Source organism: Eptesicus fuscus, chromosome 11 (genome assembly GCF_027574615.1).
Source record: "Eptesicus fuscus isolate TK198812 chromosome 11, DD_ASM_mEF_20220401, whole genome shotgun sequence".
Lineage (NCBI taxonomy): Eukaryota > Metazoa > Chordata > Mammalia > Chiroptera > Vespertilionidae > Eptesicus > Eptesicus fuscus.
In genome coordinates, this window is record NC_072483.1 from 75,037,698 (window position 1) to 75,056,587 (window position 18,890).

Consider the following 18,890-nt stretch of genomic DNA (forward strand, 5'->3'; position numbering starts at 1 on the left):
GGACTCGGCCTTTTGAAAAATTTAAAAAGCAAGTGTGACTTGTGTCTGTCTGAAAAGGACTGATTTGAAGAGTTGTTCAATGCCAGAGGCTTCTCCGAGTCCGTGTCCATCCTCCGAGTTTAGAGGGAAAGCCAGCCCAAGAAATCTTAATGGGAACCTTCCACATTCTTGGAGTAGATAATAACTGAAATTTAAAAAATCTGGCGGCGGGGCTGGCTGGGGGAGGGGAACCCTGTGACTTAACTGATGGCTACAAAAAGGAAAATGCCAAATTACAGCAAGCAAGAAACTGTAGGAAGGCAAGGCCGTAAATGGTCTTTTCTTAGCTTTCCGTGATTCAAACAAGATCTCTGCTTCGTGTGTAACGGGCACGGAGAACCGAAGACATGGTCTTGCTCCAGAGCCGGTCCAATTTCCCAGTTTGCAGGTCCACCACGGCTGCTTGCACTTTCAGTGGAAACAGACCCCATTGGAGGGGGTGGGGGCGGAGGGGGGAGAAAACAAAACCCCAAACTTCTTCCTGCATTTTTATTTTTTCCCCCAAGCAAACTGCTGCCCTGTCCTTTCAAAAGAAACCTGGGTCCCTGAAGTTCCCCCAGACCCGCCCAGCGCCCCGCGGAACTCCAGGTCCTCAGGGGAGCTCTAGAAGGATGGATGCTCCCTTCAGCTCCCCCCCCCCCCCCGCCAGCACCTCCTCCGAACCGGGCTGGTACAGCGTTTGCGAGGAGAGGGCTTGCACAGGAAGCTCTGAAGGCACTCTCAAGGGAACCCCAAATCGGTGCACATTAAACCGAAGAAAGGGAACAGGAGAAAAGCCAGCCCCGCCCTGGGACTGCGAAGGCTACATTCCTACAGCTGCAAGGTGGTGGCCACTTCATGGTTTTGTCCTCCCCCCAAAATACACTCCAGTGAGCAGAGATTTTTTTTTTTTTTGGAGAGGACGAAATGTCCTCACCCCCCCCCCCCCCCCACCCTAATAAGAAAGAAAAGGGAAGGGGAAGGGGGGAGGGAGGAGGACTTGCAACCCCTTCGCTTCACTTAACTCCAGCCCCTCCCTTTCCTCCCGTCTACCCTTTCCCAGTCACTTCCCATCCCTCCCCCTCAGCCCCCAAAAGTTGGACGACCGCAAAGGAAACCGAAAAAAGTTCTCCAGCCCCAATCCTGGCGGAGGATCAGCATCTCTTTTGTTCGCGGCGAACCCACAGTCCCCCTGACGTCACCCGGAGCCCCGGCCAATGGGCGCGCGGTCGGCGGCGGCCGCGGCCGCAGAAGGGGCGGGGGGAGTCGGGCGGGTCCCTCCTCCCCGACGCCGGGGCCTCGCGGGGGGCGGGAGGGGACGGTCCCATATAAACCTCCGGCGGCCCCGTCTCGGCCGCTCACGCCGGCAGCTCCATACAAGGGGAGGAAAGGGAGCCCCCAAGCGCGAGTCGGGACCTGCAGGCACAACTTGCCTCCATCCTTTCCTTCCCCTCTGTCCCTCCACCCGTCCCCTTCCCCATCCTCTGACCCTTACCTGCTTTAAGGCATCAACCCCCTGGGGGCACTGGAAGGGACTCCCCCCGTAGGTTTGGAAGAGAACTGAACTTGGTGGCTATTGCCTCGTGGAGAGGGCGTCTCTCCCCGCACCGTCTCAAGATGCTCAGGGGTCCGGGGCCCGGGCTGCTGCTTCTGGCCGCCTTGTCCCTGGGGATAGCGGTGCCCTCCGCAGGAACCTGGAGGGGCAAGAGGCAGGCTCAGCAAATGATCCTGCCCCCGTCCCCGGTGGCTGTCAGCCAAAGCAAGCGTGAGTATTGACCCGCGGGCTGAAACTGGCTGGCGCAGGGATGGGACCAGAAACCCAACTCAAGTTGTGGATGAAGTTTTGCGCGCGCGCGCGCGGAGTGTGTGCTCGCCTTAATGAGAAACCGACTGAGGACGCCAAAGGCATTGGTTTGAGCAGGCTGGTGCTGCGGGCCTAGGATAGTACGTTGGAGGACAGGGGCTCCTGTGCTCTTATCAGCTCTACACGTTCAGGTCGTTTTCCTGTGAATTCATCAAAACTTACCTTTAAAGAGAAAAGTGATGCAAGCTTTTACACGTCCTTTGGGGCTTAGTGTGGTCTTTCCTTGTTTTCTGCGTTACTGAATAACTGGTTAAATATTTTCAACATGGGTGGGAAGAAGGTAGCTACATAGCTCAGTTCCTAACTAAATTTGAATGCGAGGCAATTTAGTTTGCATTGCCTAGGGGCCCCTCAGGACACTTCTCCTGGAACGGAGATCAGAATTCCTACTCCAGTTTCTCAAAGACACACCCTCCTTTGGCCTCGGCTACAGGAAACTGCTTAAAATTGTCCTCTTGACTTACTACCCAAGAAGATCGTGGAAGTTCCTTGCATATTTTAAAATGCAATTGTAGTTATCTGCTTTTCAAAATGTTTCTTCTTCCTTGATGTCGACCCCTGGCCAGATGGAAATGACATCATTGTATAACATTTAGCTAAGTTAAAAGAAAGGGGGGTGGGGGGTGGGGGTGGGGAGGAATACCTAAATATCTACGTGTACAAACTGTGGTTGAATCTTTAGATAGCTAGTTTCTTCCTCTGCATTTTAGTGCAATATTGCTTTTCATTCTCCTCCCGCCCTGAAGATTAAATTATTTTTCTATGTTTGTTGCTTTGGCTCATCAATTTAATTGTGCAAGAAAATTCCATAATCTGGAGAAAGGGGGGGGGGTGCAAATGTAATAACGTTTTTGTTCATTTACAGCTGGTTGTTTTGATAACGGGAATCACTATCAGATAAACCAGCAATGGGAACGCACATACCTGGGCAATACCTTGGTTTGTACCTGTTATGGAGGGAGCCGAGGCTTCAACTGCGAGAGCAAACCTGAAGGTAAGTGGTGGGGAGTTTCTTGTAACTTCTTGGAGAAGTGGCGCTTGTTGATTAAATTTAGCACTGGTGGTAAAAATACGTACACCAGTTCTTCAGTAGGATGATCTATCATTTCCTCTTTAAAAACATTAAATAACTGCTAATATTTGCTTTTTACATGTTACTTTTACCTTTGAAACAAAAGAACAAATTGTATCCCCAAGTAATTGCTAGAGTCTTTCTGTTTTACTCTCCCAAAGGTTTTGATGAGAAAATAAAAGATTTGTGTATTCTTCCTCCAAAAACACTTACTTATAAAATTTTAACTTATTAGAAAGTAATTTTAAATCTTAAACAATAAGATTATGGGCCAGAAAACACTTTGGGCATTATAATGTAAAGTGACTTTTTTTTTTTTTTTTTTACACAAAACCACTAACCGCTTCAAAGTTCTCATTCTTTAGGACCATTGATATGTTGCTTGTAAATTATGGCAACTTGCACAGAGCAGCACAGATGAGAATAGTAGGATTAACAAGTGACTGTGCCTGGTGGGGGTTGGGCTCTTCAAATTGTTTGCCTTGGTTGGACTCTCTGAGTCAGAGATCTGAATCTGAAGTCCTTCACCATCTAGCCTGTCCTCAGGTAGTACTGCATATGGCTTTCTCCTAGGGCCTGAGAATCCTTTACAACAGAAATGAATTTACAGAAAATTAGGGAACTTGCCAAAGATCAAAAGTCAAGGCTTTATGAGAGCCTAAGGTAAATTCTAGGTCTCTCACTTCAATCTTTAAAAACTTTTTGTGAAAAAAAACCCCACGAAAAACCTTTTTGTGGTACCATGTTGCTCATAGAGTGGAAAAGCGAGTTCTCCTTTGGATGAGGTTAGTGGAATAGAAAGGCTTTTACATATGTGAGACTCATGTGAACTTTCTTTCTCCCCTCAGCTGAAGAGACTTGCTTTGACAAGTACACTGGGAACACTTACCGGGTGGGGGACACTTATGAGCGTCCCAAAGACTCCATGATCTGGGACTGTACCTGTATTGGGGCTGGTCGAAGAAGAATAAGCTGTACCATTGCAAGTAAGATGATGCTAAAATACCATAAATATGCATTTCTCCATTACTGTCACTTTTTGTTATTGATGACTGGATATCCCTAATTTTGGGATTTATTCTAGGTGACCAGGTACTGTTATGTTTTCACCCAACTGATTCCTGTGCTTCTGGGGGATGTCTCTAAGCACAGATACAATCAGTGTGGTTTTAAGTGTGTGTGTATGTGTGTGTGTGTGTGTGTGTGCGTACGTGTACACAGTGTAACCAAGTGGATCTCCTGGGTTCCACTCCAATAAGACGTACTTAGAGAAGTTGCCCATTTTACATTCCTGGGCATCTTCAAGCCAGACTGATCATGTGATTATCTGCAATGATTGGAAGATGGTCATGAAGAGTGAACCTTCCATTGTGTGGACTGCTCTTCTTGTTTGCAATGCAGAGACCTCTTATATCCCATTCAAACAGTCTAGTTTCTTTGTGACCAATAGTTTATACCCAGGAATTGGATCTCTCTATTCCCGGGGACAATGTGGAATGATTAGCTTAATAGTATTTCCAGGATACTTTGGGGACTGGGTTGACTCTCATCAATTGCAGTTTAGTTCAGGAGGTCTTTCCAGTATGATTCTCTGTGATATAAATGGATTCTATTAACATAGCATTTGCTTTTTTTTTAATCCATCCTTTAAGTCACTTTAAAAAGTTATGTCCAAATGAACAAGACAGTCCCTTGTGAATAGGCCCAGTGTGCTTTCCCCATACTTAACGTTAGGGTTTATCCAAATTTATTGGCAAATATTAAGAGTCAGTGGTCCATACTAGTGGGGAGATGTGCCAACGTGTTTAACAGCCTAGAAAAGTACCTGGTTTTTCACACTTGTTATGCACACATCTATTTGCTTCCTGCCAAAATGATATGTGTAACCTAGGATAAAACACAGACTCTCCACACTCCAAAAGCTGAAATACTATACCCAATATGGGTTTTCATTGAATTAGTCTCAGGCTCAACCTGCTGTGTCTGTATGGAGGTCATGTCTGCCAGCCTTGCTTTTCTGCTTTAGGACCCAATTTCCTGCGGTCCCTCTGGGAACCAGGATTTATGACCTCTTTCTTTGCCATTCATTTTTCTCTGTGGTTTCCCATTGTGCTTAAACAAAACATTTAATTGAATGACCCCAAGTCACCAGACTTGTTAATTTTTCCCCTGTCTCTGATGGGAAAGCTGTTCTCTGAATACTTACAGTGGCTAACCTAAGTATCTACTCTGGGTAGAACATGAGACTACTTCTTCTTCTTCTTTCTTAATGTTTTTTTTTTGTCCCACTCTCTTTAATTTTCTTTTTTTTAATCATGAACAGACCGCTGCCACGAAGGGGGTCAGTCCTACAAGATTGGTGACACCTGGAGGAGACCACATGAGACTGGTGGTTACATGTTAGAGTGTGTGTGTCTTGGTAACGGGAAAGGAGAATGGACCTGCAAGCCCATAGGTGTGTGACTATTAGGGACGAATGAGGGGTGGGAATGCACAGTCAAGATGTTGGGTTGAACCAAACTCCACATGAACAAGAGATCTGAATTCCAATGGAAAAAATAATGAAATGGGAATTTTACTTTAAATAATGAAATGTTTTATAATCCAGTCTTAAAGAATCAGATAAAAAATATTCACTGCAAAGAAGTCTTGTCTTAATTTTGTTTCAAAAGCAAAAGATAAAGTTGAAAGGTTTAGGAAGAAGTTTCTTTTGTCTAATGTCTCATCTAAGGTTTTCCTTGGTCAAGATATGTTATTTAAAAGAAAAAAAATGATACTTTTGACATTTTATTGGAACATACTAGACTGAAACAAAAAATTGTGTGTGCTCTGTCACACCTTAGTAAATGTTTTTGTTTCAAAATAAAAATTGTAGAGTTTCTTTTGGTCTCAATCCCAAATTTAAAAGTTTCTATCTATAAATTTTACTCACTATTGTTCTCTAATTCAGATGCTTTTATTTTCCTTTGTGTTGTGTTTTCTTTTTTACAGAAATCCATATTCCAAAGGCTTTCTTGTCATTTTTTTGGGCATTCATAATTGGTCATTCATAATTAGATTGGAATTTTGCACATTTCGTGTCCTACAGACTGGACATATACATAGATCCTTTTCACTTAAAATACTGGTGTGAAGAAGAAGAATACCAGCTGAAAATATACAGTTCATATACTTACTAGGGGAACAGAGTTTCTGCCTGCCAGCCCAATTTGAGCTTTCTTTTGCTTTGGTTACCATGTGCTTAGTTACAGGGCATGCTTTTCTTTTAGAACAGAGTACTACTTAAAACATGTGGCTGGATTTTTGCTTACACAATACACTTTAAATTACAGGGGAGATGGCACAATTTGAAATAGCTTTTTCCCCCCTCTTTTTCCTCCACATTTTCCTACAGCTGAGAAATGTTTTGACCACGCTGCTGGGACTTCCTATGTTGTCGGGGAAACCTGGGAAAAGCCCTATCAAGGCTGGATGATGGTGGATTGTACTTGTCTGGGAGAAGGCAGCGGACGCATCACCTGTACCTCTAGAAGTATGTTTTAGATTTGCATGTTAAGATGATTTTCTGGATTCTCAGAGAGAAATGTAATGTGATGTCACTTAGAACATACCCAACACATCAATGTTTTTTTGTAACTTTGGAATGTCAAGAAAAGTTCTATACTAAACCTATTCTGCTTCTTCCAGGAAGACTAAATTTTAAAAAATATCTTTGTTCATTAAAGACTCTCAGCTACTAGGAACCTTAATATTCATATAAAAGCCAAATGTGTTGTGGGCATGAAGATTAGTTGCAAATGTTTAATCTAAATTATCACTGAGATATTTTCAAAGTATTAAGAGCAAAGAAGTCATTAAAATAACGTGCCAATGCATATTTGAGCATGTGAGTACTATTGACATAGAAGGGAGCAAAGCTCTAAAGTTTTAGGTTTCCTTATGTTTCACATTTAAATGAGGCCTATTCATAAGCAAAATTGGTGGAAATAAAAAGTGCTTATCCCATTGGTTAAAATGATGTGTCTATTGTGGGTTAAGGACAGTGTCTCTTGCTCAAAGTCCTACATAAGCTTAGTAGTGCTAAAAAAAACTGACCTGACAGCTTTACTGCTCCTTCTAGGGCTTCCTGACCTTGCTTGTTGCCTTAAGGCAGAAATAGGGAGTGTCAACCCAGGGCTGTACTAGGCTGGAGAAATCATTTGGTCTGGCCCTGCCAAGGCATTAGGGTCGAGTTAATTAAATGTTTGACCAAACATAGTAGGCTAATTTTCAAGTTTATAATTTTTTTTTGTTAATCCTCACTTGAGGATATATTTTTCCATTGATTTTTTAGAGAGAGTGGAAGGGAGGGGGAGAGATAGAGAGAGAAAAACATTGATTAGTTGCCTCCTACATAGGCCCTGACCAGGGGAGGTCTGGGGATGGAACCTGCAACCAAGGCATGTGCCCTTGACCAGAATCAAACCCATGACCCTTTAGTCCACAGGCCGATGCTTTAACCACTGGGAAAAACAGGGTAGGGCTTAAGTTGATAATTTTGTATGGCCTGAGAATGATGTTATAAAATATCCAAATGGCCCTAACCGGTGTGGCTCAGTGGATAGAGCATCGGCCTTCGGACTGAAGGGTCCTGGGTTCGATTCCGGTCAAGGGCATGTGTCTTGGTTGTGGGCACATCCCCAGTAGGAGGTGTGCAGGAGGCAGCTGATTGATGTTTCTCTCTCAAAGATGTTTCTAACTCTCTATACCTCTCGCTTCCTCTCTGTAAAAAATCAATAAAATATATTAATAAAAATAAAAATAAATAAAATATCCAAATGGCAGAAAAACGGTTCCCCACCCCTGCCTTAGCGGTTCAAAACATGTTTTGTTTTGTTTTGAAACTTCAAACTAACAGCAACTATAGAGTTTATAGAAGCAAAATAGCCATTAACTGTGGGTGTTATAAATAACTTTAAAATAAAATCTAAATATTTTGACCTATTTCATTTATCTAGCTTAAAATGTTTAACCATCTTCAAATGTTCATCATCCAAATTTAAATTCTTTGCTAACAAAAACTAAATCTCTCATGGAAAGTAATAACGATTATGACCAAATCTTTCCCAGAAACTTGATGGTTCATTAGATCTTTTGCATTTAAAATGTTATTTTGATCATCAGACTTCCAAGACCTTGGTGGTAATGTTTTTAGCTTAAGACAAATTAGATGTCTGACTTAAACTCTCATCTGTTATTTAAAACTCTTCTAATAGCAAGTTGGGGAAAGTTTCTCAAAGAAAAGTCATTTGTTTTATGAAATAATTCAATACCCTGCTTTGTACCAGAAGATGCAGGGATGAAAAAATGAATTGGATATTAACTCAACTTTCAAAGAGCACTTAGTAAGTAGGTTGAGATGAGAGAGGTCTAGATAGTCATCTTCTATAAAGCATAATACTAAAACTTCAAGATGAATACTGAAAATAGTGCTATGGAGGTTCAAGGGAAGACAATCCTTTCAGCTGGGGTTTTGGAAAAAAGCTGTAACCAGCCATATCTTCATTCAGCTCTCTGTTCTTGTGGTAGATCAATGTGGGTGTATATTTGTGTGAATTTACATCAACTGTCCAATTATTTTTCTCTCACCCAGTGCAGAAAGACACAAACAAATCAAATCTTCTATACTCACATTGTAGCATATGGGCAAAGCCAGATTATAATTGAAACAAACTATTTGACAGATAATTGAACACATAGACTGATGGTAATTTAGTTATAAAACATCATTTTACAATTGTAATCTCACTTTTCCATTGCAGAGTTAACACTAAGCAATTCAAAAGAGGTCATTTTATTAGTGTTTTAAATAAGGGTGTGTGAGAGGGGGGAGGAGGGTGATGGAGAACATAGTCTGAGAAGTTGGTAACCCCCTGAATTTTTCATATGACAGATGAAGAAAGGGATGCTGCTGTCTTTTTCTAGCTTCTTTGGGGCTTCTCTCCAAGACCATTTGAAACCTACTTGCCTCCCTACTGCTCCTAGTTTTCTAAAGAAAGTCCCCTATTGAAAGGCAGGTCACATACAGCAATTATTGGGAGTGCCTGAAAAGAAAAGACAAAGGTGATCAAAAGCCAGAAAATGAATTTGGCCAAAAGAACAATGTTAAAACTCTAAAAATAATAAAATAAAATAACGAATGAATGATGATGAAAAAGTGTTTTGGCAAACAGAGAAGTGGAACTAGATTAAATCCCATAGCTCTCTTTCTGCTGGAACAAACATAATCCCATTGTTTGGAAGTTTTGCTCCTGTGGCACCACAGCTAAATAGAAACATATCAAAAAATAACTTACCAAGCTTCATTTATTTTTTATTTTTTAAATATATTTTTATTTATTTCAGAGAGGAAGGGAGAGGGAGAGGGAGCTAGAAACATCAACGATGAGAGGGAATCATTGATCGGCTGCCTCCTGCACGCCCCCTCCTGGGGATCGAGCCCGAAAACTGGGCATGTGCCCTTGACTGGAATCGAACCTGGAATCGATGCCTTCAGTCCTCTATCCACTGAGCTAAACCAGCTAGGGCAACTTATCAAGTTTTAAACTACTGTATATATCTTTAAAGTTTCAGTTGAGCATGTGCAAGCTTGACCTGATTCACATCTTTGAATGCTTCCTTTCTAACACAGACAGATGCAACGATCAGGACACTAGGACATCCTATAGAATCGGGGATACCTGGAGCAAGAAGGACAATCGGGGGAACCTGCTCCAGTGCATCTGCACAGGCAATGGCAGAGGGGAGTGGAAGTGTGAAAGGCACGCATCCCTGCAGACCACATCCACTGGTGAGCAGAGTGAGCTGGGCGGAAACGGGATCGTGTTACCAAAAATGTTCCTGCAAATCCATCTTTCCCTTGACATGCCATTCAAGGATGATTTGCAGTGTTTGGGCTAGTAAGCTGAGTTCATTTACTGATTGTTAGCTGTTAAAACTTTTTTTAATGTTAAGTTTTAAATGTATATGAAGATGAAATAAAAATGGATCTTAGGTGGAAAAACACACACAACAGATTCACAAAATGTGGAAGGAGGGGCAACTTCTAGATGACTATGTGGCAGCTCAGGGCATGCTCTGATCAGCCCAGAGCCACGCAGATGGCAGGGGTCTGCTTCAGAGTAGCAGGGATTTCTCAAAATAAGTCAGGAAGAGAAATGCCCAGATATTTTGGGCTTATTGTAGCTGCTAAGACAGGAAGGGTGAAGAAGACCATTTCAGGTGAAGAGAAGAGCATGTGGACAGCACAGGGCACAGCAGGGAATGATGGGTAGTTCAGAGAGACAAGGCATAGAGCAAGAAGGACGTGGTCACAAGTGAGCTGGGATGAAGGCAGGTGTGAAGAGTTGTGAAGGTATGGCCTATGACAGTGATGGTGAACCTATGACACGCGTGTCAGCACTGACACGCGTAGCCATTTCTGATGACATGCGGCCGCCTCAGCCGAGGATGAAACATTTGCTGCTCTTGAGGATGAAACATTTGCGAAATAATGTTTTTTCCTCAAAGTGACACACTACCCGAGTTATGCTCAGTTTTTTGGCGAAGTTTGACACACCAAGCTCAAAAGGTTGCCCATCACTGGCCTATGAGCTTCCTGGATGGGTAAAGAGTTGTTGAAGGTAACTGCTCTGTTAAGTGGCAAAATAATGTCTGTGATTTAGAAATATAATCCCAGTAGCTCCAGCTGAGCTGGAAGGTGGAGACCATCTGGCATAGGCTGAATGCAAAAACTAATGCAGAATGGGAGAGCCATTTCTTTCTACGTTTAGGTCAGAAACAATGTGGATTTCAAGAGTGATCCGTATGGGATCCTAAAGATCCCTACTGCAGAAAATAGTTCTTTTCTCTTGTCCAATGTTGTGACTTTTCTTTCTCATGTCCTTAGGATCTGGCACCGTCACAGATGTTCGAATGGCCATTTTCCAGCCTCAGCCTCACCCCCAGCCTCCTCCATATGGTCACTGTATCACAGACAGTGGTGTGATTTACTCAGTAGGGATGCAGTGGCTGAAGACACAAGGAAATAAGCAGATGCTTTGCACTTGCCTGGGCAATGGAGTTAGCTGCCAAGAGACAGGTCTGCCTTATCTTTAAAAAAAAAAAAAAAACAGTACTGAAAACTTTTCTATGATTTAGTTTTTGAAAGATAGTACATTTATTTACCAAAAAATAAAAAAAAATAAAAATAAATTTTAAATAAAGCAAACAAGACAAGCTTATAATCTTACCACCAGTGATAACAGTCAGGATTGGCATTGATACATTTTCTTCCAATCTTTTTAATCTATGTATTTTCTTTTTTGTAGTGAAGATTAAGTGTACTATCTTTGTTGTTATAAGAGGGTTGCTTTCTGAATAACTAATCATCCATACTTCATACTATAAATCTCAGATTTCTGGAGGTTTGTAAACTTCTTTTAACAACATCTAATGCATCTCTTCTGGGCTACAAAAGTGGTAGTTAGTAACTATAGCAATTATAATTAATGCACTTAATGTTATCCCTAGAATAACCTCATGTATTAATACTTATGCCACCAACAGAGGCATGCATATCCCTCCAGTATCCTTTGAGCAGCACTCTTAATTAACCTGTGTTAATATAGCTTTACAAATGGGGAAACTAAGGCATGACAGCAGAGGTGGTAACAAAGGACATCAGCAGAGAAACAAATGTTGCTCTATCCACAAAAGGCATGGCTTTCTGAGGAGTGCATTTTGTCTGAAACTCAACAGATGATCATCTATATTTATAGCACAGTCTCTAATCCTATATAACAAAAGCCTAATATGCTAAGTATTCAGTTGTCCAGTAGTCTGTTCAACCAATCAAAGCGTAATATGCTAATGATATGCTAAGGTTGCTCAACCACTCGCCATGATGTGCACTGACCACCAGGGGGCAGATGCTCTGACCAGTAGGTTAGCTTGCTGCTGGGGTCCGGCTGATTGGGACTGAGGGAGATGGGCCGGACATGCCCTGGAGCCCTCCTATGGTCCCTCCCCGGCTGGCCAACCGCCCATGTCTCTCCCTGGCCCCAATCATGCACTGGTGGGGTCCCTCGGCCTGGCCTGGGCCCTTTCGTAATCCAGGACCCCTCAGGGGATGTTGGAGAGCCGGTTTCGGCCCAATCCCACATGCCAGGCCAAGGGTGCACTGGGCCTCTAGTTTAAGGTATGAATATGCAGCTACCAGATCCATGCAGCTCTATTTATCAAGACCCTTTTGGTTATGCTTGTAGCTGTCACTCAGACGTACGGTGGCAATTCCAACGGGGAGCCATGTGTCTTACCATTCACATACAACGGCCGGACTTTCTACTCCTGCACCACCGAAGGGCGACAGGATGGACATCTCTGGTGCAGCACGACTTCCAATTATGAACAAGACCAGAAATATTCTTTCTGTACAGACCAGACTGGTGAGTGTCCCAGGGGAAAACACAGCTGTGAGAAAGACCCATTTCTCATGCCCTCTTTTTATTAGTCAGCAATGTAGCCATTAATCTTGAGGCTGCATGAGAAGTATCACTTTTCTACAGTCTGGACCCAAGAGACGTGGAGTAACTTGGCAGTTGAAGATCTTTCCATGGTCCCTAGTACCCTTGGGAAATGACACCAAGGGAAAGGGCCACCAGTTCATTTCTTTCTGACACATCGGGCTTATGATGTGATTAAAGATGCTGGTATATTAAAGCCAGGATGTAATCCCACAGGGCTGAAGAATATGCAGAATGGATGACTGAGTATTTTTGTTTCTCTTTTGGTTGAAACACTGTTTTATTCAAAGTGATCATTTAAATGTTTGTTTGGCTGGGGAAAATGTGAGTGAAAATTGGACTTAAATCTATTTTGAATGTAAAGGTGAACACACTTCAAAAGGTGAAGGAAACGTAGAACGCTATTATCAGGCAGCTTTTGTTCTGAGATGGACTCTTTGTAAATTAGCTGCAGAGACCTGGCTCTCTCTGAGCCTTTCTGTCGTCATTCCCCGGTGCACATTGGAAAGCTCAGTGGTAATGTTTTCTTCCTCTTTGTCTATTGTTCTGGGCAGTTTTGGTTCAAACTCGAGGTGGAAATTCCAATGGCGCCTTGTGCCACTTCCCCTTCCTGTACAACAACCACAACTACACCGACTGTACTTCCGAGGGCAGGAGAGACAACATGAAATGGTGTGGAACCACACCGAACTATGACGCTGACCAGAAGTTTGGATTCTGCCCCATGGCTGGTAAGAGGAAGCCCTTATAGACACCATTTATCGAGTAAGACAGAACAGTGGCCACTTTACACTACTTTACCCATTAACACTTAATTTTTGAGATCGCAAACAACTTGATGTGATATAATACATTTATATGAATTACGTAATTATTTATATAATTTTAATATTCCATTGATATACTTTAATGTCCAAAAATATATAAATACAATCAAAATGTCTTCGCATTTCAATTTTGCACAAATTTGTCTTTTGTATAGAGCACACAACTGAGTAACTTAAAATATATCAAATGTAGCTAACTGACTGAGAGGCACAGACCTGACAATATGTACACATGATTTTGGCTTAACTGGCATAAGCTCTATCCTTCATTAAATACTCAAATGACCAAACCTCTATTTTCTGACAAGTAGTGATCTTTTTTTAAGAGTGGGATGGGGCTCTAGTTTGAATGAATAAAGAAAGGGGGACCAGTGCCTTTTATTTGTTTTCAAATTTCAAGAGTCCCACAGATTACATTTGATTTCCCAGCTGTAGAACCAAAAAAACCTGTACATTTCATTGTCAAGTTTGACAATGAGGCAACAAAAGAAACAAAAAACAGCTTACTTTTATTTCTCTTATTTCAACCAAAGAGAATTTAGAAGAAAAACATGCTGAAGCTTACAGTTCAATAATCATACTCATACGCATAGTTTTCCTTTGAGTTAGAATAAAGTGGAACTAGAAAGTTATGGAGCAGTCATCAAATCCAGGTTTCTAGAATAATGTAGACCCTTTGAGTGAATGTGTAGGGATCATTGTGGTTTAACGTCCACTTACCCTTCTTGTAAGTATTTCCTGCAACTCGCCTCTCCTTTGCGCTACGCTTTCCTCTCTGGTACTCAAGACTCTATACGAGCACAGAGCAGCACTGAGATTTCTTCGAGGCACACAAGACTTCTAAGTGAGAGCTTGTAGGATAACCAAATTAGACCGATAATACTGCGTACATTTTAAGAACTTGTGACCATTTATCGCTTGTACATTTCTCATCCGTTTCCAAACAGCCCACGAAGAAATCTGTACGACCAACGAAGGGGTCATGTACCGTGTTGGAGATCAGTGGGATAAACAGCATGACATGGGGCACATGATGAGGTGCACATGTGTGGGGAATGGTCGTGGGGAATGGACCTGTGTCGCCTACTCCCAGCTCCGAGGTATGCTTACTTATGAGTGAAAACATTTGAGAGGATAAAGGGTACAGAGGGTGCGGCTTTGATGTGAAAAGTTGTACTTAACCAAAAGGAGGAGATGTGTAATACCATCACATTAGTCTACTGTGCTGGATGAGTTTCACATTTTAGACAGCCAGTTAAGAAAAGCTGGCCCAGCGATTCGGAAACATTTCCAGGATTCAGGTTCTTAGGCTGAGCCAAAAAGATGACTTCAAAGGCTCCATCACGATCATTTGATCCTTTAGTGTTTTGTTATGCCATTGGATTCATGTCCAGAAAAGTTTGAGTAATTTTTGTAAAGAAAAAATACTTTGCTATAGTAAGATCAGATCCAGATTTAAGGAGAAAAATACATAGAGAGGCCGATTTATTTTGTCCAGGTAAGATTTTCCCCTTTAGACCCAGGTATGGAATATAGGGGTATTGATTTATTAAAACTATTTTAGTTTTTCTGTTTCTTTCACTTAAAAAGTAAGATACAGGGGAGCACTGTGAGCTAATAAGTAGTCCATGTAGCTCATGTGTTGACATTGGCCTGAACTTTGTAGAAAACATTTTTGTGTGTTCAGCGGGTAACACAATCCGGGAGTAATGAGAATGACATACGATGTTGCAGAGCTGAGAGGGACCCTGGTAGGAAGGCAGACAGACCAGCTCCTCATTTTACAGATGGAGGAGCTGAGACCTGAAGAGAGAAAGTAATTTCCTCAGGATCTCTCAGGGAGTTAGAAACAGAGTTTGCATGATTTTTTTTTTTAACCTTATGAATGCTCTAGATGTCATTTTCTTTTCCAAATCCAAGTATCTCCCCACCCCCACCATCACACTATGCTGGGTGCTGTATATAAGTCTGTTTAATCTTCCTCCCATTTATCATAACAGACAGAGATCTAAAGGGCATTATCAACTAAGCAAGAATTTTTCCAAAAGTAAGACATGCATTTGTTAAAAAAATGGGCTTTCCACAAGAAAGTGTATTTTACCACATTCTTTAGTTTATACGGGAGACTTCTTTTTGTGTGCAGAAGTTGTATTACTGACTAAGCTTTGAAATGTGTTTATTCTCTGCCTCTGGAAAAGTTATTTTAATGAGAGGTCTTGATAATTTAGTGGAAGGAACTGTGTGCTTTGAAAAGCATAGCTTTTTAAAATTTCATCATTGAAGCCTAAAAAAATGTTCTCCTCCACCCATCCCACTGTTTCCTAAATAGATCAATGCATTGTGGACGACATCACTTACAATGTGAATGACACATTTCACAAGCGTCATGAAGAGGGGCACATGCTGAATTGTACCTGCTTTGGTCAGGGCCGGGGCAGATGGAAGTGTGATCCCATTGGTAAGTAGCCTCGTCTCTCCAGATGGATTTGGCAACTGAGAATAGTTAGCAAGGTTCAAATTAGGAGAGCGATTTGATATTACATCATTGAAGCTGGATTCAGACTTTGGTCAGTGACTCTCAAAGAGGTTTGCAAAGTCTTTCCTCTCATCATGGACCATATATAATTTTGATTTTGGTCGTCATCTATTTTTGCTGAATTTGGTGACAAATACAAACTTATTTTAATTAAATGCAATTCGTTCTTTAGTTCTGAATCATAAAGATAGTCTGTGTTATGAAAGAGAATTGCCCTTTGCTGATGGTGCAATAACGTGGGCAAATGATTAGGCCAGTAAATACCTCCCTCCAAATACTTTATTTTTTTTGGCTGCCCTTTATAATGGAGCTAAGCAAATAGTGAAGGTTGAGCTTTAAACAAGCTATGTTACCAGCTTTGAGGTAATCCATTAATACTCCTTTACTAAAAGAGACAGGTTACTCTCTGAGAAAACAAACTGATCAGATACTAGAGTTTGTTTGACCCGAGATTGCCAAAGCTGGGGGAGAAGCCCGAGAGGTTTTCTTAGAAACTGCTCAGCAAGTATCCACAGTTAAAATCTGGTTCATTGATTTGCATGTAAAATTAAATCCACTAAAGTTTGAGAAAGTATATGAACTGACATATTGTCCTTGCTATTCAAATGGGAAATCGGTTGCATTAATATGGGTAAAAATATATGTCATTTTTTACTCAAACTATTCAGCCTATCAATATATACTGAAATTTAAACCTTCAAATTTTTATTTAGAAATATTGTTCTTTTAGAAATAAATATCTCCCCCCATGGGTACCTTTTTGTTTGTTTTTACTACTAATTGTTCTGTACAGTAAAAGATATGAACAAAGTATTTTTTAAGCAACACGTATTTGTAAGAACAGTTGCCAGTTTCTAGTGAAACTGTAAGAATGAATGCTCTAGCACACTGAAATTAAATTTGTAGCTTTAAGTCTTCAAGGCTGCTTAACTTTTACTTCTATATATTTTAGACCAATGCCAAGATTCAGAAACCCGAACATTTTATCAAATTGGAGACTCCTGGGAGAAGTATGGGCATGGTGTCAGGTACCAGTGCTATTGCTATGGTCGCGGCATTGGGGAATGGCATTGCCAACCTTTACAGTCCTATCCAGGTGAGTAGCTCAATTACTGCAAAGTGAGAACTGTAGGCTGGGTTATAAAAACAGGGCAGCATCAGTGTTTATTAATATTCTGATGCTTAAGTTAAAAATCTCCTTCCTTTTCCATCCTTTTCTTATATCACTGTCTAATCATCAGCTGAATTTTTGACAAAAATGATTTTCCTTTCTCCCCAGTCAAGTAAAAGGTATGGAAGGTGTGCAAATGTGCCTGAATGTATTTTTCTTTCTTTTTAAAAAATGTTATTCTTATTGATTTCAGAGAGGGAAGGAGAGAAAGAGAGAGAGAGAGAGAAACATCCATGATGAGAATCATTGATTGGCTGCCTCCTTCACACCCCTACTGGAGATCAAGCCTGCAACTCGGGCATGTGCCCTGACCAGGAATCAAACCGTGACCTCCTGGTTCATAGGCCAATGCTCAACCACTGAGCCACGCTGGCTGGGCTATAATTTGTTTCTTAAAACTGTAGAACATTCTATTAGGTTAAAACATTCTGACTGATTTCATCTCACATCCATACATAGGGATAGAAACCAAACAGTGAGCTGTGCTGAGAGTAAGTAAGGGGTTAGTGTTTTATGTCATGATTCTTAACAGAGAAGTTGTATAGAGAAATTACGTGAAATACAATATAGCAGTGGTTCTCAACCTTCCTTATGCCGCAACCCTTTAATACAGTTCCTCATGTTGTGGTGACCCCCAACCATAAAATTATTTTCGTTGCTACTTCATAACTAATTTTGCTAATGTTATGAATCGTAATGTAAATATCTAATATGCAGGATGTCTTAGGTGACCCCTGTGAAACGGTCGTTCGACCCCCAAAGGGGTCGCAACCCACAGGTTGAGAACTGCTGCAATATAGGGTTTGTTTTCATCCTACTTTCCATCTAGGCTTTTTGTCAAAAAATTTTTTAAAATATATTTTATTGATTTTTTTACAGAGAGGAAGAGAGAGGGATAGAAAGTTAGAAACATCGATGAGAGAGAAACATTGATCAGCTGCCTCTTGCACCCCCCCCACTGGGGATGTGCCCGCAACCAAGGTACATGCCCTTGACCGGAATTGAACCCGGGACCCTTAAGTCCGCAGACCGACACTCTATCCACTGAGCCAAACCAGTTTTGGCCAAAATTTTCAATTTGTTTGATCAGTTCGAGTGTGGAACAAAGTATCCTGGGTCAAGAGTTGAGTAACGAGGTCAATTTTCCACCCACACAGTTCAAATACCCTCAAGTGTTTATTGCTGGGGGGTTTTCAGGTCACAGGGCATTATTAAAATGAATGAATACTGGTTTTGTTCATTCATTTTAGGAAAAGAAAATTTGAACTTAGTTTCCACTGAGTGATTAATTATAATAAAATGTATTGAGTTATGAAAGTCAATTGCTAGGCATCTGTTATTTGAGCAACTACTGAAATGCAAAGCCTCCTGTTACCTTTAGACTGAAAACATGGCCTACACTCAGAAATAGAAACAGAGATTTCCAGGGTTTCAGAATGTACCTGTAACAGGAATTAAGAATAAGTTAACTGAATCCCTCCATCATGTGATCAGAAATTCACTGTCCCTGACCACAAGATATGAAACATTCCAGCGAAAGGCAGTGCTCACCAAAGCATGGGTCCCAGCTCTCTCTGTGCTTTTGAAGAGACATATACCAAGCTTCACTCATTATTCCTTCGTCTGTAAAATGAGGCGATCGTAGCTGATTGCCCTTAAAGTTCCTTCCCACACTAACAGACTAATGTTCTGGGATCCTGATTACTACGCATGCAGACACACTCTTCCTATGACCTTGGAAGTGATCCTGTTCTCCCCACACCTTACACACTGTCAGGGCTGCCCAGGTGATTTTGCTTTGGGCAGGCTCAGAGCACAGATTGACCTGGCTCTAGATTGTATTTCATGGTGAATTTGAGT

At 41.5% G+C, this 18,890-nt stretch overlaps 1 protein-coding gene across 2 annotated transcripts in view; it reads left to right on the forward strand.

The window, feature by feature from the left end:
- Window positions 1-1,635: 1,635 nt before the first annotated feature.
- The window catches only part of FN1 (fibronectin 1), a 65,829-nt gene continuing 48,574 nt past the window's right edge, over window positions 1,636-18,890 (forward strand). For both annotated transcript variants that reach the window (XM_028151053.2, XM_028151064.2), the window contains exons 1-12: window positions 1,636-1,783; window positions 2,748-2,876; window positions 3,803-3,940; window positions 5,278-5,409; window positions 6,349-6,486; window positions 9,625-9,783; window positions 10,882-11,073; window positions 12,239-12,418; window positions 13,051-13,227; window positions 14,271-14,423; window positions 15,653-15,781; window positions 16,812-16,955. In XM_028151053.2, the coding sequence (XP_028006854.2) occupies window positions 1,636-1,783; window positions 2,748-2,876; window positions 3,803-3,940; window positions 5,278-5,409; window positions 6,349-6,486; window positions 9,625-9,783; window positions 10,882-11,073; window positions 12,239-12,418; window positions 13,051-13,227; window positions 14,271-14,423; window positions 15,653-15,781; window positions 16,812-16,955 (1,819 nt within the window). The remainder of the gene's footprint in view (window positions 1,784-2,747; window positions 2,877-3,802; window positions 3,941-5,277; window positions 5,410-6,348; window positions 6,487-9,624; window positions 9,784-10,881; window positions 11,074-12,238; window positions 12,419-13,050; window positions 13,228-14,270; window positions 14,424-15,652; window positions 15,782-16,811; window positions 16,956-18,890) is intronic.